General features: G+C 39.1%; 2 protein-coding genes across 4 annotated transcripts in view; one reads left to right on the forward strand and one right to left on the reverse strand.

Moving 5' to 3' along the window:
* Positions 1-21,034, forward strand: part of HSDL2 (hydroxysteroid dehydrogenase like 2) — a 61,805-nt gene extending 40,771 nt beyond the window's left edge. For 2 of the 3 annotated variants that reach the window (XM_072842363.1, XM_072842364.1), the window contains 3 exons: positions 4,101-4,250; positions 8,367-8,495; positions 20,279-21,034. In XM_072842363.1, the coding sequence (XP_072698464.1) occupies positions 4,101-4,250; positions 8,367-8,495; positions 20,279-20,391 (392 nt within the window). In that variant the 3' untranslated portion in view covers positions 20,392-21,034. Of the gene's footprint in view, positions 1-4,100; positions 4,251-7,740; positions 8,005-8,366; positions 8,496-20,278 lie in introns of all 3 variants that reach the window. The other variant, XR_012038485.1, reaches the window with a different exon arrangement.
* LOC140641882 (large ribosomal subunit protein eL31-like) lies at positions 4,485-5,132 on the reverse strand. Its single transcript, XM_072842365.1, has one exon. The coding sequence runs from the start codon at positions 4,921-4,923 to the stop codon at positions 4,546-4,548; it is 378 nt and encodes a 125-aa protein (XP_072698466.1). The 5' UTR covers positions 4,924-5,132; the 3' UTR covers positions 4,485-4,545.
* Positions 21,035-25,532: the final 4,498 nt, after the last annotated feature.

The following is a 25,532-nucleotide window of genomic DNA, read 5'->3' on the forward strand; positions in this document are numbered from 1 at the left end:
TGGAATCTAACATCTCTTTCAGGTGATGTTTTTTTTTTAGTCCATATCCACATCCACTGTATGTTGACTTCACACTTTCTCTCTCATCGTGTAATCCCTCCGTCATCAACTGGGGGAATGGCTCACCTTTCAGGTTAATAATCCTATTAACATTTGATTGTACCTTTTCTGGTTATTTGTGCTGTGTATGTTTGTTTTATATAATGTATTTGTAGCTTATGAAGTATATTGTAAACTATGCACATAATTTTAAATGTGTGTCTTTTCTCATATTAAAAACAGTACTATCATTTCTTCATTGATCTCCTCTCCTCCCTGCTCCACCTCATTGCAACACAGGGAGCCCAGGGAGTCCTGTTTGTTCAGTTTATTGTTGTTTTTCTTTATAGTTTTAACTGCTTCTGTTCCAGTTATTTTGGATTCTCCCCAGAAACACTTACTCTTAGCCTAGCTGTCCTTCTCCTTTCCTTTGTATTTGTCACCACCTTTTATTGTTTCTATCTTATTGTTCTTTCCTTCTGCATCCTGGGAGACCTTTCCAAGTTTGTACTGTATATCGCTGATAAGACTTTTGACGGGGTGCCTGCCTGGCTCATTGAGTAAAATGTACAACTCTTGATCTTGAGGTTATGAATTGAAGCCCACGTTGGGTATGGAGTCTACATTGAAAAAAAAAAAAAAAGATCGTTGACACTTTTCATCTCGTCCCTATGGCCTATAGTGTTTCTTTTATTTTTGCTGTCGTACTTTTTGTTTCTCATGTGCTCTATTTCCTTTTTCATTTTTTTCCATTATCTTTTCATCCCAGCCAGTTATATATGACTTTGTGCCCCTGTCTCATAGAGTTTTCATATGGAGGAATTCTTGTGGATTTCATAGTGAATTATTTTTAAAGATGGATTTTTTTTTCTCTTCAATGGTACACTGTTTTTCATAGGCATCAGGTTATCATCCCCCCCCCCCCCCCCCCGTTAAATCATTTCCAGATTGGGAGCTATCTCAAGAGCTAGTACAATCAAATGACAGAGGTGCATGGATTGCTTTTGGCTCCACTCCCTGTCCATCTGGTGGAATTCACTTCCAAAGCTGTAGCTTCTGTTGTAGTACCTGTTAGGCATATAGCTGGTGCCAGTGTGCAGGATTGACATGGGACTTTCTTTTACCTCCTACTGTTTCCTGCATGCCCTGCTCCCAAGGTTCTTCCTCTCCCCATTTTTATCAGTAACCCTTTGGGACTTGTACTTCCTAGGATGAATTACTACAAGGCTCCCCCTACTGTCTGCTCCTCTGATATTTGGGAACTACAAGCTTTGAAATTGGATTTGAAAGATGGAGGTGGGGACACCTGAGTGGCTCAGTGGTTGAGCGTCTGTCTTTGGCTCAGGTGTGATCCCGGGACCTGGGACCCGGTCCCACATGGGGCTCCCTGCAGGGAGCATGCTTCTCCCTCTGCCTGTGTCTCTGCCTCTCTCTCTATCTCTCATGAATAAATAAATAAAATCTTTAAAAAAAAAAAAGAAGAAAGATGGAGGCGTTCTTAAAAGGCCGCATTATAGAACAGCTAGTCTTCTAGCTGATACAAGCCCAGAGTCTGGTCCAGAGGTTTAAAAATATGGAAAGCTGTCTTCTTTGTTTAGGTGAGCAGAGCAATTCTTTCTCTGAGCTCTTTCATGAAGCAAAGCACAGGCAGTCCTATGTTCTTAGGCTGATTCTGTCTACTTTAGAGTTACTGAACATTTCTTCCTAGATTCTGACAGTAGATTGTAAGTCTAAGTGATATTTAGTATTTTGTTCACATGTTCATATTTAAGTGTAAAGTTAGGAGAGGGTATGACAGCGACTGGTTTTTTTTTTTTTTTTTTTTTTTTTTGGTTACTGAAATGCTCTTTCTCATTAAAGCTTACATATTTGTAGTCTATTGACTGTACCTTTCAAGAAAATTACTTTTTTTTAAAGATTTTATTTATTTATTCATGAGAAACACAGAGAGATAGGCAGAGACATGGGCAGAGGGAGAAGCAGGCTCCTTGCAGGGAGCCTGATGCAAGACTAGATCCCCAGACCCTGGGATCAAACCCTGAGCCAAAGGCAGACACTCAACTGCTGAGCCACCCAGGTGTCCCACTACTGACTTGTTTTGTTTTGTTTTTGTTTTTGTTTTTGTTTTTTGGTCTCCTGTAGTTTTATTCTCTTGTGCAAAGTCATTATGCCATGTCTTAATATTCCCAATGATAAATTATGCAATTTACATAAAAGAAACCTTACACTGAAGTTTTTGCTGCAATCTCTTTGGCACCACAGGCTCCTGGGGGACTTACTGATAACCTTTTAAAAAGTTTACTGAGTATAGTTGACACAGAATATTACATTAGTTTTAGGTGTACACATGGTGATTTGACACCTCTATACATTATGCTATGTTCACCACGAGTAGCTACCACGTGTCATCATACAGTGTTATTACAATACCACTGACTATATTCCCTATGTCATAACTTTTATTTTTTTTTTTATGTTGTACCTTTTATCCCTGTGACTTAATCATTCCATAACTGAAAGCCTATACCTCTCACTCTCCTTTACCCTTTCTACCATCCAATTCTTCTGATAACGTTTTGAGCTGTATACTTATGGTCATCATTTATACATATTGTCCCATCAATAAAAAGCAATGCCATGCCAAAGGCAGGGCAGTCGGAGTTGTTTGCCCTGGGTGTAGGCAGTAAAGGGGTACATTATCTGTATGAATTTTAAAATAATAAACTGACTACAAGTTTTTTAAAAAGTGTGTTTCTTCTTTGCTCCGTTGGATCTTGAGGATTTCATCTTTAAGATCTGTTTGGATTTTACCTTGTAAGTAGATAAGGATTTTATCGTTGTTTTTGTTTGTCTCTGGAATCATCATAATGGAAGGTAATTTATACCCAGCAAAATGGGATACTTTTATATTGCTTCTGTTGTATGATGCTTTATGCTATCAATTAGATTTTGTTTAATAACCTTTGATGAGTTATATAGGACAATATGGCTGGGTGTAATTTGAGTTCGAAAGTAAATGGAGATTTAAATTTTAGCCTAAAGCACATATTGGCCTTGGAGTTAATTTAATTAATGAATTGTTCTCACTTGTTTCTGGGGGCAACTGCCAGACTACCCACAAGTGATTCCCGGAGGATAAATATCAAAGGAACAGAGGTTGATAGTGAGAGACAGCTTCATGCTCTGGGAATTGTCTTATGGACTGTAGATCCCCTGGCTCATTATATGCTGGATGGTTATGGCCAGTGGGTTAAGTGGATAACCTCCATTCCCCTAGCCTTCTGTTTCTAGACGGAGGGAGCAGGGAGGGGGCTTTCATGAGGCCGATAGCCTGACCTCCCTTTTCATCCGGTGGGAGGGACACCAATCTGATGAAACTGGAAGAGGAAACGACTTTCTATGGTTTAGAGCCCTGTGAAGGTTTTCTGAGAAGGTTGTCCCTGGTTTTCACACAATCTTTATTTTCAGAGGCATTTCTAAGCCCTGATGGGAGGAGGCAAATTCAATTCAGGAATGAAAGAACTAATTTCAATATAGAGGCAAAGTTATTAGGAAGTCACTTGGCTATTGATTTAAGCTATAATCTCCATTTCAGCTCCACTGATTTCATGGTTTATATTCTGATTTCCCTGATTTTGACTCTAGTGTTTTCTTTTCTCATTTGGTTTTAGAACTCGGAGGGAGTGACAGAGGAATAACTAATTATTACTCCTAAAAGTCTGTTTAAGCCTGTTTTTTTTTGTTTGTTTGTTTTGTGTTTTTTTTTTTTTTAAAAAAAGCCACTATAGTTTAGTAGTGGTTTGGGGTTTTTTAAAACCTAATCTGACAGTAAGCCTTTTATTTGAAGAGTATAAACCATTTACATGTATAATCATAACTGATGTGTTTGGATGTTATCCTATTAATTTGACTTATGCTTTTTGATGTCACCAAATGTATTTAAGGTCATTTTTGTCAAACAAGTCTCATTGGTGGCAAGTCTTTTCTGTTAATTAATTAGTTCTGTGTATAGCCTTACACTGCATAGGCTTTCAAGCCGTTATAACAATAATATTTTACAGATGTTATTCCGGAATTGAAAGAAGAGAAGCCACAGCCACCACCAAAACAACGTTCTGGAGCTGTGGAAGAAACATTTAGAATTGTTAAGGACTCTCTTAGTGATGACATTGTTAAAGCCACTCAAGCAGTTTATCAGTTTGAACTCTCAGGTAAGGATGGTATTTGGTAATTTGGTGCTTTTATGAAACAGAGTAGGCTATTTCCCTTGGAAGAAAATCAGCCTCTAGTAGCAATCACCTTGATAGTTGGATGTATCCAGAACCCTTAACCCTAGAATGTAGACATTCAAGAATAGCAAATAACTGCTGATTTGTATTCTTGAGTACATCTGGACACATGTAATATAAAATCTCATTACATAGACTTCCAGGGTTTTGTTTTTTGTTTTTTGTTTTGTTTGTTTTTGTTTTTCAGAGTTTTATACCTTTATTTGACAATCAGCGATTAGTTCTCATCCACATTAACAGTCTGTAGATTTTTGAAACTGGTGACAGGTACATAGGTAACCAGCGTGTAGAGCTTGTTTGGTGAATCTTCATCCTCATTACATTTTCTGGACAACCGCACACGGATACAGTATGGAACATTCCTTATTCCTTTGGCCCAGACAGCTTTGTTGAGCCTGGTGTCAATGCTCACATCTGGAGTTCCCATCTCCTTCATGGCAAATTTCCGGATCTCTTTGAGTGCCCGAGGGGCACACTTCTTGAAACCCACTCCATGGATACGTTTGTGAATGTTGGTGGTGTATTCTCTGGTCACTACCTCATTGATGGCAGAACGGCCCTTCTTCTTCTCGCCACCCTTCTTTGTGGGAGCCATTCTGCCGGGCCCTAGTTGGAAAGGAAGAGACTTCCAGTGTTAAATAAATTCTTGGCATATGTAGGTGAGAGGAAATGCTATGTAGGAGGGCATATGGATCATGACAGGCAGTGTAATACAGTAATATATCATCATCCACAGCACCTTACCCTTTTTATCTTTGAAATTATTCAAGTCTGTCTGCACGTAGGCAGCGTTTTCAAACCCCTCAATATTTTTCTTCTCAACATTTTTCTTCTCAGCATTTTTCTTCTCAACTCATATTAATGACAGTTTTAAGAATGAACTACTTCAGTCCCACTGAATGCAAACTTTGACATTATCAGTTCTTTTATCCTTTGTCTCCACTGTTTCCCCTCTCCTTCCTTTTTTCACCTTAGAGCCCATGGTCCATTGCTTTAACCACTCTCTTACCTGTATCCTGAATTTCCTGGACCTTTTGTGCTTATGTCACCACTTGTCAGAAGCCTCATCCTGGTTGAATCACACTATCTGGCTGCCCTGCAGTTGCATCCAGGCTGCTCAGTCCTCCTGGGAAAATGGAAAAAAACAGTCATACCACCCAGTGGATCTGTAGCAGTAGAAATTCATCATCACCCTTCTACAGCTGGAATCTGAGTGGTACCTCAGAATTCTGTATTTCTGTGGTCAGCTTACTGCATTTTCCACAGTGACTATTTTAAAGCTTCTCAGTGTTCCACAAATCTCCCATCTCTCCCGTCACCACTTTCCTGCCAGTTTCAGCAGATAACCCCACCTCTTCTTTCACAGTGATCATAGAAACTTGTAGACAAAGTGCTTTAGCTTCCCATCATCTGATATCAAATCAGCCATTATGAGTATCATTCTTTCTTCCTTCCCAGTAGAACAAAGCTCAGCTCTAGATTTATGCATCTCATGCTTTATTGTTCGTACTGATCATCTGGGATCATGCTAAAATGCATAATCTGATTCAGCATGTCTCAGGGTCTGAATTCTGCATTTCTGACAGGACTGCAGTCCACAGATCTCACTTAGAGTGGCAAAGTCCTAGATCTCATTTCCTGTGGCCTCCTCAGGGACTTTTTGCTTTTAATTATGCCCTCTCTCTCACCTGCATATCCTACTCCCCAGTGATATTTTAACATTCTCAAAGTCTATTCCATCTTTAAAACAAAACACAATGCCCCTAACCCAACTTCTACCCCCACCATTCTTCTCCCTTTTAAAAAAAAAGCCAAACTTCTTTTCTTTTCTTTTCTTTTTTTTAAATATTTTTTATTTATTTATTCATGAGAGACACACAGAGTGAGAGAGACAGAGACACAGGCAGAGGGAGAAGCAGCCTCCATGCAGGGAGCCTGACATGGAACTCGATCCCAGGACTCCAGGATCAGGCTCTGGGCTGAAGGCAGCACTAAACCACTGAGCCACCTGGGCTGCCCAGAGCCAAACATGTTTTCATCTACAGTTCACTCTCCTCTCATACCATATTTCTCCATTCTGCTGAATTTGCTGTCACCAAGGTCCTCAGTGACCTATACCATCAGTGGGCCTTTGTCATTACCTTGTCACCTCTCTACAGCATTTTAAGCTGTTGACTGTGCTTGCCTTCTGGGAGAGCTCCCTTCCTTGGCTTCCCTGACAGCAGCTCTCCTTGCTTTCCTCCTCTGTCTGAAATCATCTTTGTCAGTTACAGACTTGCCCTAGGAAACCTCAAATCACTCACCTGGCTTAAGTGGCCATAGGAAATTATTACTTATATATTCTTTTAAGGTTTTATTTATTTATTCATGAGAGACAGAGAGAGGCAGAGACCTAGGCAGAGGGAGAAGCAGGCTCCTCGCAGGGAGCCCAATGCGGTACTCAATCCCAGGACCCCAAGATCACTCCCTGAGCTGAAGGCAGATGCTCAACCGCTGAGCCACCCAGGCATCCCTATGTATCTATATTTCTAGCCTAGTCAGACTTCATTTGACATTTTCACTTGGTTGTCACAAAGATGCCTCAATCTGAACATATCTAAAGCAGTTCCCCATTCCCAGCACCTGCCTCAGACACTCCCTATTCAATCTGCTCTTCTTCAGTAGTCCTCTCAGTACAAAATACATCAGTACTTACCCAATTTCCTGAGCCAAAAACTAGCAAATCATTTTTATTATTTTTTTATTTTAAAGATTTTATTTATTTATTCATGAGAGACACAGAGAGAAAGAGGTAGAGACACAGGCAGAGAGAGAAGCAGGCTCTATGCAGGGAAGCCAATGGTGGGACTCGATCCTGGGACTCCAGGATCACGCCCTGGGCTGAAGGTGGCGCTAAACCGCTGAGCCACCCGGTCTGCCCACAAATCATTTTTAATGCACTCTCCATACATTTCCTCAACATATTCACTTACCCAGGCTTGGGTTTCTGCTTTGAAATTATCTCTCAGGGGCACCTGAGTGGCTTAGATGGTTAAGTGTCTGCCTTTGGCTCAGGTCATGATCTCCAGGTTCTGTGATTGAGCCCCACATTGGGCTCCCTGCTCAGTGGAGGGTTTACCTCTCCCCTCTGCCTGTGCTCTCTCTGTCTCTCTGTCTCACTCAAATGAATAAACTCTTTAAAAAGAAAGAAAGGAAAACAAAACAGAAGAAAGAAATTATCTCTCAAATATACCTACTTTTTCCTATTCTCACTGCTACAATCTTGATTCAGGCACACATCAAGTTCCCAAACTACCCCAGCATCATCCTAACCTGCCTTTTTGCATCATCTCTAGTATATTCTCCATAGCTATTAGGTGATCTATTTAAAATACTAACCTATACCATTCTCCTTCCGTGGCATATCCCTTAGGATGAAGTCAGTGAATCTTTCACATGGCCACTACCCCCTGCCTCTGGACTGCTTCATGAGCTCATCTCATGCCACTCTTCATTCTCTTTCTGCCTTCAGTCCTAAATCACTTTTTTTAGTTCTTCTCAAAATCTAGTAATTCTTACCTGATTTTTAAATCTCACCTTCCACCGGACTTGCCTGACTCCACATTACCCTCCACTTCATCTTGTGTGAGAACCATGATATTGCTGGACCTTCAGCTCCTAGCCCAGTATCTGGCTTGTAAGTACTTGATAAATATCTACTGAATTTGATAGAGGCATGAGGGTCTTAGCCTAGAAAAGAGCATTATGTAAAATTATTTTAATTGTAGCAGCTATTAAGTTTAAGAAGAACAGGGGGGCATTGGGGTGGCCCGGGTGCCCAGCGGTTTAGCGCCTGCCTTGGGCCCAGGGCATGGTCCTGGAGTCCCGGGATTGAGTCCTGTGTCAGGCTCCCAACGTGGAGCCTGTTTTTCCCTCTGCCTGTGTCTCTGCCCCCCTCTCTCTGTGTGTCTCTCATGAATAAATAAAATCTTTAAAAAAAAAAAAAAAAGAACAGGGCTTCTTTGGCTTTTTTTTCTTATATCTTTGCATTTTGCGTAGGTGAAGATGGTGGAACGTGGTTTCTTGATCTTAAAAGCAAAGGTGGGAATGTCGGATATGGAGAGCCCTCCAATCAGGCGGATGTGGTGATGAGTATGTCTACTGATGATTTTGTAAAAATGTTTTCAGGTGAGTTTTCACTTTTATTAATTTACTGATTGTTCAAGAAAAATTTAGTTCTAACTTTATTCCTTTCCAGATAATCAAGACTTGTGTTTACAGCAGTAGAATCTTAGTGGCTCTTGATGTTAAAGAGCACATAGTCTTCAGAAGGTTGTTCTTATTGTTTGGTACCTGATCTTACGGTTCCCTCTCCTGCCCCTTCTACTTCAGCTAACAAGTGGGAAGTAGAAGTCAGGATTTCCTTTTTGCAGGACTCAGAGGCCCATAAGATAATGTTGGGAATAGAGAGATAATTCAGAAGGACTCCTAGGTGGATTTATTTCTACTAGCTGGACTAAGATTGCCTTTCTAATAGGACCTGGGACATAGGAGGTGCTGGACTCAGCTGCACCTCATTTACTGAGAGTAATGTCATGCTTTGATCTTGCTGCAACTGTAATGGGAAACAGAGGCCCTCTCCTGCGGCCCCATGATTCTCCTTTCTGTGGAGTCTCTAGCCAAGAGAATTTTTGCATACTTTTCTATTCTGTCCATATACCCCTAACTGTGCTAGAGAATTTTAAGGATAATTTTTTCTACTTTCTACTCTTAGAACACTACAAATGGTAATTGCGACATGCATTTATTAGAAATGACACTTTAAAGCATTATAATATTTAAAAGTTCACTTAATGATCTATAAATGTTATTCGTTCTTTGTTCTGTTTTAATTTTCATAAATTAAAGAAAACAGTGTGTACTCTGTGTCCTGTAGATCTTACTTTCCAGTTGTAATCTAGGATGTTAGTGGCCTATCTGAGCCAGTCTGTGTTTGTTACTAATGATTGAAGTCTTCAACTTTTCCTTTTTTTTTTTTTTAAAGATTTATTTATTTTAGAGTGAGAGTCCGTGAGTGGGCTGTAGGGGTAGAGGGACAGAATCTTCAACCAGACTCCCCACTGAGTGCAGAGCCCAAAACAGGTCTCCGTGTCACAGCCCTTGAGATCATGACCTGAGCTGAAACCAAGAGCCGGATGCTTAACCGAATTAGCCACCCAAGCACCTGGTTTTTGTTTTGTTTTTGTTTTTTTTTTTTTTACAGTAGTATTAAATAATTCATGGTACAAAATCAGAAAGCATGCTTAAGAAAAAGCAAAATAAAAATACTTCTCTTTTTTTTTTTTAAGATTTATTTATTTTCGGGATCCCTGGGTGGCGCAGCGGTTTGGCGCGGGCCTTTGGCCCAGGGCGCGATCCTGGAGACCCGGGATCGAATCCCACGTCGGGCTCCCGGTGCATGGAGCCTGCTTCTCCCTCTGCCTATGTCTCTGCCTCTCTCTCTCTCTCTCTCTGTGACTATCATAAATAAATAAAAATTAAAAAAAATTAAAAAAAAAAGATTTATTTATTTTCTAAGAGAGAATGAGCGCATGAGCAGCAGGAGGGGCAGAGAGAAACAGAGAGAATCTCTAGCAGACTCCACACTAAGTGCGGAGCCTGACATAGAACTGTATCCCAGGACCCCAAGATCATGACCTGAGCTGAAATCAGGTCATGCCACCTAACTGACTAAGCCACCCAAGCACCCCTAATCAAAATAAAGATACTTCTTTATCACACTACCGAGATATCAACCATCACTTGATTTTGGTGTAGAGTCATATATATTTCTGCGAATATATATACATACACACATATGCTTATAAAAACAGGATTATGGCATTACTATTGTTTGGTAATCTTTTTCACTCACACATTATAACATCTTACAGTGTTAATAGTTAATCTTTCTAGTCATTTCTTTTTAAGATTTTATTTATTCCTATGACAGAGCACAAGCAGGGGGAGTGGTAGGCAGAAGGAAAGAGAGAAGCAGGCTCCCAGTTGAGTAGGGAGCCCAGCATGGGGTCTGATCCCAGGACCTGAGCTGAAGGCTGATGCTCAACTGACTGAGCCACCCAGGCACCCTCTCTAGTCATTTTCAATATTGTCTTTAGTGTGTTAGTATTCCAACAACTCTGGCTTCATAAAACTTAAAGTGCTTTGGACATACTAGATGCTCAGTAAATGTTGGCAAATTCACATTTTATAAATAAGTAATATTTTGAATTTAAAGATCATTTAAAATAAAAATTGTCAATTTCTAAACTGACATAATAATTATAGCTAATATGCATTGTATGATTACTATGAGTTAATACTCCATGTAATGCTTTAAGAGGAAAAAAAAAATTTTTTTAAGATTTATTTATTCATGAGAGACACAGAGAGAGACGGGGGTAGAGACATAGACAGAGGGAGAAGCAGGCTCCTTGTAGGGAGCCCAGTGCAGGACTTGATCCCGGATCCTGGGATCACGCCCTGAGTGGAGGCAGCCACTCAACCACTGAGCCACCCAGGCATCCCTATCTTTTCCATTTTAAAAAAATGGAGACTGAGGCATTGATAGATTGAGTAATTAACCCAAGGTCACATAGTGAAGAAACGTTGAAGCCAAAATTTGAGTCCAGGCTCTTAGGCTCATACTCTTTTAATCATTATGCTACTCTGCCATCCAAAGGTGAGTCAGATGACTTCTTTAATTTACATTTTATTTATGTAACATAAACCTATAATAATGGGCTTTCTATTTATGTCTTTCTGTGAATGTGCTCCTGGATTGATTAGGGGAAGTCAGATAAATGAGTAGCTAAAAGAAGAAAAGTATTCTTATAGCAACAGTGAGTGTGCGTCTGCTTTTTATGTCCTTTTGTTCCTACTCTTTATCCCATCTGCTTTCCTTTGAAGGGGCACAGTTTAAACCTTATATTCTAGTATGATTTCTCTCTTAAGAAACTATAGCCATTTCTGACCTAATTTATATAGTGGATACTTTATAAATATAAAAACTTTAAGCAACTAGTGATCATCTAAATCAAAATCTCCTTTTGGCCAGTAGAGGCCACTTTACCATATGGTAAAGCATTATAATAGAAAAGAAATAAATTGTATAAGATTACCTGTTTAGGGATGCCTGTGGCTTAGTGATTGAGTGTCCGCCTTTGGCTCAGGGTGTGATCCCGGGTTCCTGAGATTGAGTCCCACATTGGGCTCCCGGCATGGGGCCTGCTTCTCCTGCTGCTTGTGTCTCTGCCTTTCTCTCTCTCTCGTGAATTAAAAAAACAAAAAAAGGTTACCTGTTTAATATATTGGGAGGAGAGATTATATATAGGTTATTGTGCTTACTAGCTATTTTTTAAACAATAGTATTGAGGTATAATTTACATAGCATAAAATCTATCCAGTATAAGTATGCGTGATTTTTGGTAGATTTATATATAGAGTTGTATAGCCATCACTTACAGTGTATTTCCATCACCCCAGAAAATTCTCTCATGTCTCCTTTTTTTTTTTTTTTTTAAGATTTTATTTATTTATTCATAGACACAGAGAGAGAGAGGCAGAGACACAGACAGAGGGAGAAGCAGGCTCCATGCAGGGAGCCCGATGTGGGACTCGATCCCGGGTCTCCAGGATCATACCCCAGGCTGCAGGCTGCACCAAACCGCTGCACCACCAGGGCTGCCCTCTCATGTCTCTTTGTAATCATTCCCCATTTTTACCCTTGGCTAACCAAACACTATTTTGTTTTCTGTCTCTATAGATTTCTCGTTATGTAAATGAAATCAAGCAGTATATAGTCCTTTGTATCTGGCTCCTTTCACTTACCATAAGGCTTTGAGATTCATCCCTTCATGTTGTAACATGTATTAATAGTTCAGTTCCTTTTTATTGCTGAATAGTATTCTGTATGGGTATACTACATATTATTTAATCCACTCACCAGCTAGTGGACATTTGCATTATTTCAGGTTTTTGGCTGTTATGAATAATGCTGCTTTGAGTATTGTCATAGGTGTATTTGGGTGGATGTATATTTTCATTTCTCTCAGATTCCTAAGAGTGGAATTGGTGGGTCATATGGTGAGATATATATGTCTTATATATACCATATGTGTATTGTATATATACACATACACCATATATTTGGAGAAACTACCAAACCATTTGCTAAAGTGGCTGTACTGATTTTACATTCTCATTAGTAATATATGAAGATTTTAATTTCTCCAGATTCTCACCAAAACTTATTAGTCTTTTTTTTACAGCTTTATTGACATATAAAACAGAATGACATATAAAACAATGATTTGATACATGTATATACATTGTTAAATGCATAATGTTAATCAAGCTAATGTGTCAGTGAATTAATACATTTATCCTACATAGTTACCTTTTTTATTTTTGTAGTGAGAACATTTTAAGATCTACTCCTATCAAATTTCAAATATACAATACAGTATTATTAAATATAGTCATCATTCTGTACATTATATCCCCAGGAACTATTCATCTTATAACTGAAAGTTTATACCCTTTGACCAACGTCTCATTTCTCTCTCCTAACCCGTGGCAACCACCATTTTACTCTCTGCTTCTGGATTCCACTATAAGTGAGATCACACATCTTTGTCTTTCTGCGTCTAGGTTCATCCATATTATCACAAATGGCAGGCAGTGTGTTTGATGTGAGAACCATTTTAGTGAGTGTGTGGTGGTATCTCATTGTGACTTCCATTTGTATTTCCTTAATGTTGAGCATCTTCCCATGTGTTTAATAGCTATTTGCATTTGATGAACTATTCATAACTTTTGCTTGTCTTTAAATTGACTTATTCTTTTATTATTAAATTGCAAGATTCTTTATAAATTCTAGGTGCATGTGATTTGCAAATATTTTCTCTCAGTCTGTCACTTCTCTTTTCATTTTCTTAATGGTGTCTTTTGAGTTAACAAAAGTTTTTTAGATTTGATAAAGTCAAATCCATCAGTTCTTTCTTTTATAGTTTGTGCTTTTTCCCCTAAGTATTTCATTCTTCTTTATGCTATTGTGAATGGAATTATTGTCCTTAATTTTATTTTTGAATTATCTGTTCCTAGTATACATAAATACAATTAGTTTTTGTGTATTGATTTTATATCCTGCAAAAAACCAGTGAAGCCATTTGAGCTTGGGATTTTTTTGTGGGAAAAATGTTAAATTATTAATTCAACTTATTATGTGTAACAATAGCTTTTATTTTTTAACAGCTTTATTGAGGAATAATTCACATACCCTGCAATTCATCCATTTAAAGGGTACAGTTAAATAGTTGTTAGCATATTCACATATATTTGCAACCAGCACCACAGTTGCTTTTAGAATGTTTTCATCACCTCAAAAAGAAACTCCATACCCATTAGCTGTTAACCCCATATCTCCCATCTGCATTCAGCTCTGAGCAACCACTGATCTACTTTTTGTGTCTAGATTTCCCTACTCTGGACTTTAATATGAACAGAATAGTATAATAGCGATTTTTTGTGACTAGCTTCTTTCGGCAAGTTTTTTTCTTTTAGCGTGTGTTGAAGTTTCATTGTTTTATTTTATTATTTTTTTAAGATTTTATGTATTTGAGAGAGACACACACACAGAGAGCCAGCACAAGCGGGGCACAGAGACGGGCGGAGAGAGAGGGAGAAGCAGACTCCTCGCTGAGCAAGGAGCCTGACACAGGGCTTGATCCCAGGACCCTGAGATCATGACCTGGGCCAAAGGCAGATGCTTAACCGACTGAACCACCCAGACGCTCCAGGGGAGATTCTTAAGCAGACTCCATGCCCAGGCAGAACCCTGACTTGGGAATCAATCTTAAAACCCTGAAGATCATGACCTGGAGTCAAAATCAAGAGTCAGACACTTAGCCAACTGAAACACCCAGGCACCCCAGAGGGTTGGGATTTTTTTGTTTTTGTTTTTGTTTTAAGGTTTATTTATTTATTTTAGAAAAAGAATGTAGTGGAGAGGGGCAGAGGCAGAAAGGGAAAGAAACTCAAGCAGACTCCGCTGAGCATGGAGCCCAATGTGGGGCTTGATCTCATAACCCCAAGATCACAACCAGAGCTGAAACCAAGAGTTGGACGCTTAACTGACTTCACCACCCAGGTGTCCCTGTTTTTATTTTTTTAAGGTTTTATTTTTTAAGTAATCTGAATATCCAGTGTGGGGCTCAAACTTATAACCTTGATATCAGAAATCACATGCTCTTCTGATTGAACCAGCCTGGTGCCCCTTTTTTTGAGAGTTTTTAGATTTAGCTCATGTATTTAGGCCTCTGACCCATTTTAAGCTAATATTCGTGTATGGTATGAAGTAGAAGCCCAACTTAATTTGTTTGTCTGTGGATATCAGTTATCCCAGCACCATTTGTTAAATAGATTAGTCTTTTCCCATTGAATGGTCTTGTCAACCTTGTTAAAGATCAGTTGACCATAGATGTTTGGGTTTGTTAAACCCATAAATAAAGGTAAAGTTAATATAGAATTACCACATGACCAAGCATTTTCCACTCCTATATTCAAAAGAAAATAGATATTCAAATATGTGTATATACATGCTCATAGCAGCACTATTCACAGTAGTCAAAAGGTGGAAACAACCCAGATGTCCATCAACAAATGGATAAACAAATTGTGTGTGTGTGTAATGAAATACTATTCAGCCATAGAAAGAAATGAGGTACTGATTCATCATATAATGTGGATGAACCTGGAAAACTTAATAAGTGAAAGGAGTCAGACACAAAAGATCCCATATTGTATGAATCCTTTCATATGAAACACTAGAATAGTAAATCCATAGACACAGAAAGCGATTGGTAGTAGCCAGGGCCTAGAAGGAAGGGAAATTGTTAATGCATCATGGGTACAGGGTTTCCTTTTAGCAGGGATGGAAATATTTTGGGACTAGACAGAGGTGATAGTTGTATGACATTGTGACTCCACTTAAGTGCTACTGAATTGTTCACTTTATTTCTTTTAAAGATTTATTTATTTATTTATTCATGATAGACATAGAGAGAGGGAGAGGCAGAGACACAGGCAGAGGAAGAAGCAGGCTCCATGACTGGGAACCCAACGCGGAACTCGATCCCGGGTCTCCAGGATCGTAACCTGGGCCAAAGGCAGGCACCAAACCACTGAGCCACCCAGGGATCCCCAATTGTTCACTTTAAAATGGTTAATTTTATGTCATAAATTTCCCTTCATGTTTTAGAGTACATATTTTTATTTTATTGAAAAAATTTTTAAGTTATCTCTACACCCAACGTGGAGTTCGAAATCTCAACCCCAAGATCAAGAGTTACACACTCCACTGACTGAGCCAGCCAATTGCCCAGAGCATATATTTTTTTAAAATGTTCTTTGGTCTTTCCCACTTCCACTTCACAGAGGTGTGAAGTCCTTCAGGTCTTTTTGGTATTTCTTTCATTATTTAACTCCATATTTTCCAATGTGATCACATTTCTCAATGTTAGATGTTTACTTACACTGTTTTGTTTAGATTCACTAAAGACTGATAGATAAGATTTAAGTTCTCTTATAGCACCGTGATTTTACTTTACTTCCCCCTTTCCCACCCTTCCAATATAATTATATCACCTTTTTTTTTTTAAGATTTTATTTATTTATTCATGAGAGACACACAGAAGAGAGAGGCAGAGACACAGGCAGAGGGAGAAGCAGACTCCCTGCAGGGAACCTGACGTGGGACTCGATCCCGGGACCCTGGGATCGCGACCTGAGCCAAAGGCAGACACTCAACCACTGAGCCATCCAGGCGCCCCATCACAGACTCCATGCCCAGGCAGACCCATCACCATTTTGTTTTAAATCAATACTCTATGTTTAAATAATCATGATTCTGCTGTAGTTTTACCACTGAGTCAAATAGTAGACTATTACTAGGTTTTCTCTCAGAGAACTTTTTCCTGGATTTAAATAAATGTCCTATGCCCCCCCCCCCGCCCCACCTCCACTAAAATAGGTACAAAGAAACCAAGGGAAATCTTCCCATACTCTTCCCACAATTTTTTGATACAATTTTCCACTCTGCCAAATGTGTCAGATTACTTGTCAATCTACTTTTTTTCCTGGAGCTCTTTGTCTTGTTATAATAGATAGATAAGCTTATTAAGCTTGCTATGCAGCTGTGATCCTAGAAATTTTTAACTCTATGCTGAGTCTTTTAGTTCTTGTATCCCGTGTTCATTCTTGGTTTATTCTCTTTTGGTGGCACACATTCTCTCACATTCTCTAGTAGCTTCATGAGAAAGGATACATAAAAGATTGTATAAAACTATTTGTATTCAACCAACACATTGTTTGGCTGGGTAGAGATTTCTGGGTTGAAAGTTACTGTTCTTCAGAATTGTGGAGCCAAGGGGTGCCTGGGTGGCTTTGTTGGTTAAGTGTCCGATTCTTGATTTCGGCTCAGTTCACAATCTCAGGATTGTGGGATCAAGCCCCTTTCCCTGTTCACATGCGCGTGTGCGTGTTCTCTCTCTCTCTCTCTCAAATAAATAAATAGAATCTTAAAAAAAAAATCGTGAAGTCATTGCTCCATCTTCTAAAATTACTATTGAGATTTTGATTACTATTGTTTGTCTTAATCCAAAAGCTTTAGAATCAGAATGTTCCCTTTCTCTATAGTGGTTTGAATTTTCACAATGATGTAAAGTAGTGTGGTTTTTTTTTCTTTCATTTTCCTGGGTACTTGACGGGTTCCTTGGGAATACATCCTATATTATTTCTTTGAAAGTTCTCTTAGTTCTCACTTTCTGGAGAAAACATTCAACCTTTGATTCAATCTTTGATCACCTCTTTCTGCTATTGCATATCTCTTTATATTAAACTTTTTTACTTTTTGAGAGATTGATTCGCCTTATTTTTACCTTTCTTTTTTTTTTTTTTTTAATAGTAAGGAGAAACTTTATTTGAAAAAGGTATTATGGGGCAGCCCCGGTGGCTCAGTGCTTTAGCCCCGCCTTCAGCCAAGGGCGTGATCCTGGAGACCTGGGATCAAGTCCCATGTCAGGCTCCCTGCATGGAGCCTGCTTCTCCCTCTGCCTGTCTCTGCCCCCCCCCCCCAAATAGATAGAAGATAGATAGATGATAGATAGATAGATAGATAGATAGATATTTCTGGAGGGTGGTGTATAGAGAAAGACTTTTGCAGTAGTGGGAGAGGGGCAGTAGCAATAGAGAAGATTGATTTCTGTGACCTGAAGATCTACAAGTGACTCTTTCCTATTTTATTTTATTTTATTTTATTTTATTTTATTTTATTTTATTTTATTTTATTTATTTATTTATTTATTTTTTTTATTCATGATAGTCACACAGAGAGAGAGAGAGAGGCAGAGACACAGGCAGAGGGAGAAGCAGGCTCCATGCACCGGGAGCCCGACGTGGGATTCGATCCCGGGTCTCCAGGATCGCGCCCTGGGCCAAAGGCAGGCGCCAAACCGCTGCGCCACCCAGGGATCCCCCTATTGTATTTTAATATTATCTCTCAAATTTTTAATTTCCAGGAGTTCACTGTTGTGGTCATTGTTTCTTCTCTTACCTGCCCCTTTCCCACTCACTGGATCCCATTCCATTCCCCTTCTCCTACAACTTTTCTCCCTTCCTGTCATTTCCTTGCCCCTGCCCCTTTAAGTCTTCTCTGTTTCTCCCTCTTCCCTGTGCTTCTGTTCTTCCCTCTTTCTCTAGCATTCTGTTCTTGATACATTGCTTTTCTATCTTCTCTTATCGATAAGGACATGAACTATGGAATTCTTTTTTTTTTTTCATTCACTTTGTTTTAGCGTTCTTCAGTGCCTGCATTTGTTTCCTCCAAATAGCTTTTATGTTTTTGGTTTTTTTGTCTCCATTTGATGTGCATTCGTCTTTATAGGGAAGGCTCCATAAAGATGGTGGAAGCTGTGTATGTGTGAGTAGGGCTTAGGGCTTGTGGACTGGTGGGTTTCACTGTAGGGTGAAGGACAGAACGCCAGTTTTCCAGCAAAAGGGCACCCAGATGTCACTGTTTTATCCATTTCTGGAGGAGCTATTCTGTTCTTTAAAGAACAAAAATTTTCCAGTATCTTCTATGTAAATGAAAATTATCCCTTAATTTATTATTTGTAAACTTGGGTATTAATATCACATTTCCATGAAATAATGTGCAGCTCAGTTTATGCATTAAAGAATTGGGCTTGATTCTTTCTATCCCTAAGCAATCTATAATGCTTTGTTACAACTCCTACATAGAATAATTTAAAGGTGTTTAATATCTCAACATATATAAATATGTTAACCCACACTTTTTTTTTTCCTGTGTGGCCGGGTAGAAGTTTACTAATATACCAGACAAATATTGTGCCTGCTGGAGGTATGATCTGTATATAAATTGGCATCATATAGCTCAGAAAACTATAAATATGAATTAAGGGCACCTGAGTGGCTCAGCTTGTTAAGTGTCCCACTCTTGATTTCGTCTCAGGTCATGATCTCAGGGTTATGGGATCAACCCCTCTTTAATTTTTCTGTTTGGGATTATATGCTATTGGGCTCCAGCTCCATGACCAGCACAGTTTGCTGGAAACTCTTTCCTTCTCCTTTTCCCTCTGTCCCTTCCCCCACTCACATGTGTGCTCTCTCTCTAAAATAAATAAATAAAATATTTTTAAAAAGAGGGGGAGGGCAGCCCCCGTGGCTTAGTGGTTTAGCACCGCCTTCAGCCCAGGGCGTGATCCTGGAGACCCAGGATCGAGTCCCACATTGGGCTCCCCCTACAGAGTCTGCTCCCTCTGCTTGTGTATCTGCCTCTTTCTCTCTCTCTCTCTCTCTGTCTCTAATAAATAAATAAAATCTTAAAAAAAAAAAACAACAAAGATTCAGACACACCTGGCTTTGAATTGCAGCACGGCCATATACAAGCTGTGTGACATTGGGCAAGTCAGAATCCTGTCTGAGCCTCGGTTTCCTCATTAATTCCACCATGTGCCAAACCCTGTACTAGCACTAGAATAGGAGTAGCAAATAAAGTTTCCTCCTTCCATGGAGCTTCTTTTATGTTTTATTAACTGCAATTCTGTTTTAATACTCATATTTTATATCCTGGCTTTTCTGTGGTTAAAATGCTGCTAACACATACTTTTGTCCATACACTATGTTTTTTAACTCTTTGAGGAACCTCCACACAGTTTTCCAGAGTGGCTGCACCATTTCACACTATGTTTTTAATGATAATTTCTTGGGGGATCCCTGGGTGGCGCAGCGGTTTGGCGCCTGCCTTTGGCCCAGGGCGCGATCCTGGAGACCCGGGATCGAATCCCACATCGGGCTCCCTGTGCATGGAGCCTGCTTCTCCCTCTGCCTGTGTCTCTGCCTCTCTCTCTCTCTCTGTGTGACTATCATGAATAAATAAATTAAAGAAAAAAAAATGATAATTTCTTAAGAATATTATATGCATTTACACCTTTTGATTTTTTTTAATCTAAACCTGAAATGTTAGAAGTTTAATGAACTATAACTGATTGAAAAAATTAACTAAGATAGTATTTGTTTACTATAATTCATCCGAGGGCCATGTATCCTTTATTTTTTTTCCCATGTATCCTTTAATGTGCTATAACTAGTATATGAATGTCCCATCTTCAGCTTTCTGGTATAATCTTTTGCTGATTGTCGTTTTTACATTATCTAGTATTATAAGATATTGTTAACATCTAAGTCTAGGAATTGGGATTCCCAAGTTACTGATAAAAAAATGGAATAGAAATTTGTGTGCTTCAGAGGTTTATAAAACTCAAGGAAGTTCTTTTTATAATGTATCTTCTTGAAGTGGTATTTCCGAAAGGACATTAATGGATGCTTCTCCTTCCCTCATTTTCTCATTTTAGGAAAACTAAAACCAACAATGGCATTCATGTCAGGAAAATTGAAGATTAAAGGAAACATGGCCCTAGCAATCAAATTGGAGAAGCTAATGAATCAGATGAATGCCAAGCTGTGAAGGAAAAAGAAAAAAAAAAAAATGTCGATCACTAAGCTAAAAAAATAAAAGTACTCAACAGTTAAAATCTGTTTGTTTTCTTTCCTCTCGTAAGGATATGCATGTTTGTTCTGGGAAAAAATACAATTTTTGTATCTGTAAGACTTGAAATTGTAATTAAAACAGCTAATTAATCAAACATAAGCTTCATTAAGTGGAATTCTAAGACAGTCTGCCTATCGTATTTTGCGAGTTTTGCTCTCTGAGCATAGATTTCATTCATTGTGGGAAAGGTATGATGAGCAATTTATCAGGTTCAAGCAGTAAAATTAGCTCTTTTCAACACTTCGCATATAAAAGGAGGTTAACCAGTTTTAATTTTTCTGTTTGGGATTATATGCTAGTGAAATCTTAAATGGTATTTTAGAGTTTTATATAGTTTTAAAAAAAGATCTTCTACAATGCATTGTCAATCACATAAACGACTTAATAAATACTGTTTGTGAAGACTAATGAAACAAAAACTTTTTCATTCTAACGAGCTTTACAAGTATGTTACCTATAGTAAAAATGTTATTAATGTAATTCAGCTAATTACAGTATGTATTGTCATGTTAAAGTGTGTAAAAATATCCTAAAATAAAATAATTTCTCCCCAGAAGTATGCACTTGGTCACAGTGTTTATTTTTTATTTTTAAAGATTTTATTTATTTACTCATGAGAGACAGGGAGAGGGAGAAGCAGGCTCCATGCAGGGAGCCCCGCGTGGGACTCCATCCCAGGTCTCCAGGATCGCCGCCTGGACAGAAGGGGGCGCTAAACCGCTGAGCCACGCGGGCTGCCTGGTCACAGTGTTTAAAAAAGAGAACATCAGGGGAATCCCTGGGTGGCTCAGCGATTTAGCGCCTGCTTCAGGCCCAGGGCATGATCCTGGATTCCTAAGAACGAGTCCCATGTCAGGCTCCCTGCATGGATCCTTCTTCTCCCTCTGCCTATATCTCTGCCTCTCTCTCAAATAAATAAAATCTTTTTTTTTTTTTTAAAGAACATCAGAATAGATGGTTGTTAACCACTGAATTGTACACCTCCCAAACTCATTTGATGAAATCCTAACACCGCCCCCCCCCCGACTTTCCTTATTTAGAGATAAGGCCTTGAAAGAAGTGGTTAAGTTAGAATGAGGCTTTTAGGGTGTGCTCTAATCCAGTCTGACTGGGATCCTTCTAAGGAGGAAATTTGGAGATAAAACACAAGGGATACACACACAAAGGAATGACCATGTGAGAAGCAGTGAGGAGGCAGTCCATCTGGAAAGCAAGGAGAGAGGCCTCAGAAGAAACCAAATCTACCAAGACTCCTCTTCTCCAGAACTGGAAGATTTCTGTTGGTTTAGCCACTCAATCTGTATGGTATTTTGTTTTGGCAGCCGCAGCAAACTCATGCAATGGTTTGTCTGTCTTCTTTCGCTAAAGTTTTAAAAAAGTCATTTCCTTTCATTTTAATGTTAAAAATACTTGCTCACGGGACACCTGGGTGGCTCAGTGGTTGAGCCAATCCCAGGGTCCTGGGATCAAGTCCTACATCGGGATCCCTGCATGGAGCCTGCTTCTCCCTCTGCCTGTGTCTGCCTTTCTCTCTGTGTCTCTCATGAATAAAGTCTTAAAAAAAACTTGCTCATTGTAATTCCTTTACTTCTCATCTTCCATTCTCTAATATTACTGCACTTAATTCTGACATTTCCTAGAATCATAATATTAGAACCATTTAATGTCTGTTTTACAAATGAAACAGGATCAGAGAATGGGAAAAGACTAGCCCAAGGCCAAAATTAATAAAATCCCTATCCAACAAAAACCTCCCAGGATGTTAGCCTTGAATAGAACCCATAAAGACGTTACCTCTCCATCCAAGAAGCCCAGATGGATTGCTTTTGGTGTGGCAGCCTTACAACTCCCTTTGCAGCTGCCAGTCACTTCTAGCTCTGTGAAGATCCTGGTCAGGTGTTGCCAGCAGGCTTGTTTTCTACTGAAGTTTATTAAAGCTCTCTCTCTCTCTTTAAGATTTTATTTATTCATGAGAGAGACACAGGCAGAGAAGCAGGCTCCATGCCAGGAGTCGATGCAGAACTTGAACCCAGGACCCAGGGATTATGCCCTGGGCCGAGGGCAGGTGGTAAACTGCTGAGCCACCCAGGGATCCCCAGGGCTTCTCTCTTTTCTCTGCATTCTCCAAATGGTCTCAAAGCTTTGGGAAAATAAACTATTACGAGATAGGAATTAAGGGTTCTAGTAACTAAAACGAACTTGCTGGGGCACCTGGGTGGCTCAAGGGTTGAGTGTCTGCCTTTGGCTCAGGTCTTGATTCTGGGGTCCTGGGATCAAGTCCTGCATCAGGTTCTCTGCAGGGAGCCCACATCTCCCTCTGTGTCTCTGCCTCTCTTTGTGCCTCATGAATAAAAAAAAAACAAAAAAAAATAAAACATGAACTTGCTTACTAAGAGGCCTTGCGATATTGGGAAAAAATATTTTCACAGGGCTAGTTTTCCCATCTGTAATTGAGGGAGTTGGAATAGGTCATCCACAGCCCCTTTGCGCTCAATATTACTAGGAAGCACCAGTTTGGAGTGTTCTGTCAAAGGTAGCCACACCTTGATTCCTGAAGCCTTTTGCAACACCTCCCAGATGCCTTAATGAATTCACGTGTTCCCTTTCCATGGATCTTGCTCATTAACTAACTGCACTGCACTGGAGTTGTAGAACTTGCCAGAAGTTTTGAAAGGCTATTTTGTGTGTTGTTCAGCAGCAAATTGAGCCCTAACTCTGAAATTAAATGGTTATGGAGAGAAATCAAAGCCCTTGGTCTTTTTAGTGATTGAAGTTATTTAGACATTTTTAAGATGGTTTGTTGCTAGTAATTCTATATTTCAACAAATCCTCTTATATAGTACCTTTTACATAAGCCTCTTAAGTAGAAGGAAAAAAGTTCTTTTTCCCTCTACCAATCAAGCTTCCAGCTGGGGTCCTGTAAATTAGATTAGCAAAAGATAGCTTAACAAGCAAAGAAGAAATAGAAGTTTACTAACATGTGCGTCACAAATATAGGGTATTCAGGTCTGAATATCTCAAAGGAGCGGTTAGAACTTGAGTTATATAACATCTTAACAAAAGAACAATATATTTTTAGAGAATACAAAAGAAAAGGACTTTGAGTTTCTAAAGTGGCAAATCGTGCAAAGGAAAATATATGGTAGTAAGTTTAGTTTTCTAAGAAACTTCCAGGGGCACCTGGGTGGCTCAGATGGTTAAGGATCTGCCTTCAGCTTGGGTCGTGACCCCAGGGGTCCTAGGCTCAGGCCTCATATGTTCCCTGCTCAGTGGGGAGTCTGCTTCTGCTTCTCCCTCTATGCACCCCCCAGCTTGTGCTCTCTCTCCGTCAAATAAATAAATTTTGCATTTCCCCCAGCAATGAATTAGTGTTCCTGATTTTCTACATCCTCTTCAGTATTTGGTATTGTCGGTGGTGTGGATTTTGGCCATTTTAACAGGTGTGTAGTGGTATCTCTTTTTAGTTTGCAATGTTGAATATCTTTTCACACGCTTACTTGCCTCTATATCTTCTTTAGTAAGGTGTCTGTTAGGTCTTTGGTCCATTTTTAAATAGTTATTTTCTTATTGTTGCAATTTAAAATTACTTTGTGTATTTTGGAAAATAGTCCTTTATCATTTGTCTTTTGCAAATATTTTCTTCCCAGTCTGTGACTTGTTTTCTTATTCTTTTGACATCGCCTTTTGCAGAGCAGAATGTTTTCATTTTCTTAAGTCTTTTTAAGTAATCGCTACACCCAGTGTGGGGCTCGAACTCGACCTTGACTGAGATCAAGAATCGCATAGTCTTCCAACTAAGCCAGCCCAGGCACCCCAAATTTTTCATTTTGATGAAGTCTAGCTTGTCAATCATTTCTTTCATAGACTGTGCTTTTGGTGTTGTATCTAAAAAGTCATTGCTAATAAATAAATCTTAAAAAAAAAAAAAGTTGTTACCATACCCGAGGGCATCTAGGTTTTCTCCTGTTATTTTCTAGGAGTTTTATAGTTTTGCATTTTTATATTTAGATCTGTGATCCATTTTGAGTTAATTTTTGTGGAAGGAATAAACTATTTAGATTCTTTGTTTTTGTTTTTGCATGTGGATATCCAGTCCCAGCACCATTTGTTGAAAAAAGTGTCTTCTTTGTCAAAGATCAGTTGAGTAGGGATCTCTGGGTGGCGCAGTGGTTTGGTGCCTGCCTTTGGCCCAGGGCGCGATCCTGGAGATCCGGGATCAAATCCCACATCGGGCTCCTGGTGCATGGAGCCTGCTTCTCTCTCTCTCTGTGACTATCATAAATAAATAAATTTTAAAAAAATTAAAAAAAAAAGATTGGTTGACTATACGTGGGACTATTTCTGGGCTCTCTATTCTGTTCTACTGATCTATTTGTTTATTCCTTCACCAGTACCACACTGCTTGGTTACTATGCTGTATAGTAAGTCTTGGGAGTCAGGTAGTGTCAGTCCTCCAACTTTGTTCTTCTTCAATATTGAGTTGGCTATTCTGGGTCTTTCACCTCTCCCTATAAGCTTTAGAATCAGGGTCACCTGGCTGGCTCAGATGGTGGAACTTGTGACTCTTGATCTTAGAGTTGTGAGTTCAAGCCCTATAGTGGATGTAGAGCTTACTTAAATGAAAAATAAAAAAACAAAAAAAAAGTACAAGTATTTCTCAATTAAAAAAAAAAACCCTTAGAATTAATTTGTTGATAACCAGAAAATAATTTACTGGGATTTTGATTGGCATTGCATTGAATCCATATATTAGTTTAGGATAAACTGAGGTCTTGACAATATTGAGTCTTCTTATCAATGAATATGAACTATCTTTTCATTTATTAAGTTGTTCTAGGATCTTTCATTAGAGTTTTGTAGGTTTTCTCATACAGATCTTGTTAGATTTTGTTAGGAGTTGTACCTCAGTATTTTGGGGGGTGCTGTGGTTTTTCTTGTGTGTGTGTGTGTGTGTGTGTGTGTGTGTGTTTTAAATTTCAAATTTTAGTTCTTCATTACTGGTATTTGGAAAGTGATTGACTTTTATATATTAGCCTTATATCCTACGACCTTTCTAT

The sequence above is a fragment of the Canis lupus genome, chromosome 10 (genome assembly GCF_048164855.1).
Source record: "Canis lupus baileyi chromosome 10, mCanLup2.hap1, whole genome shotgun sequence".
NCBI lineage: Eukaryota > Metazoa > Chordata > Mammalia > Carnivora > Canidae > Canis > Canis lupus.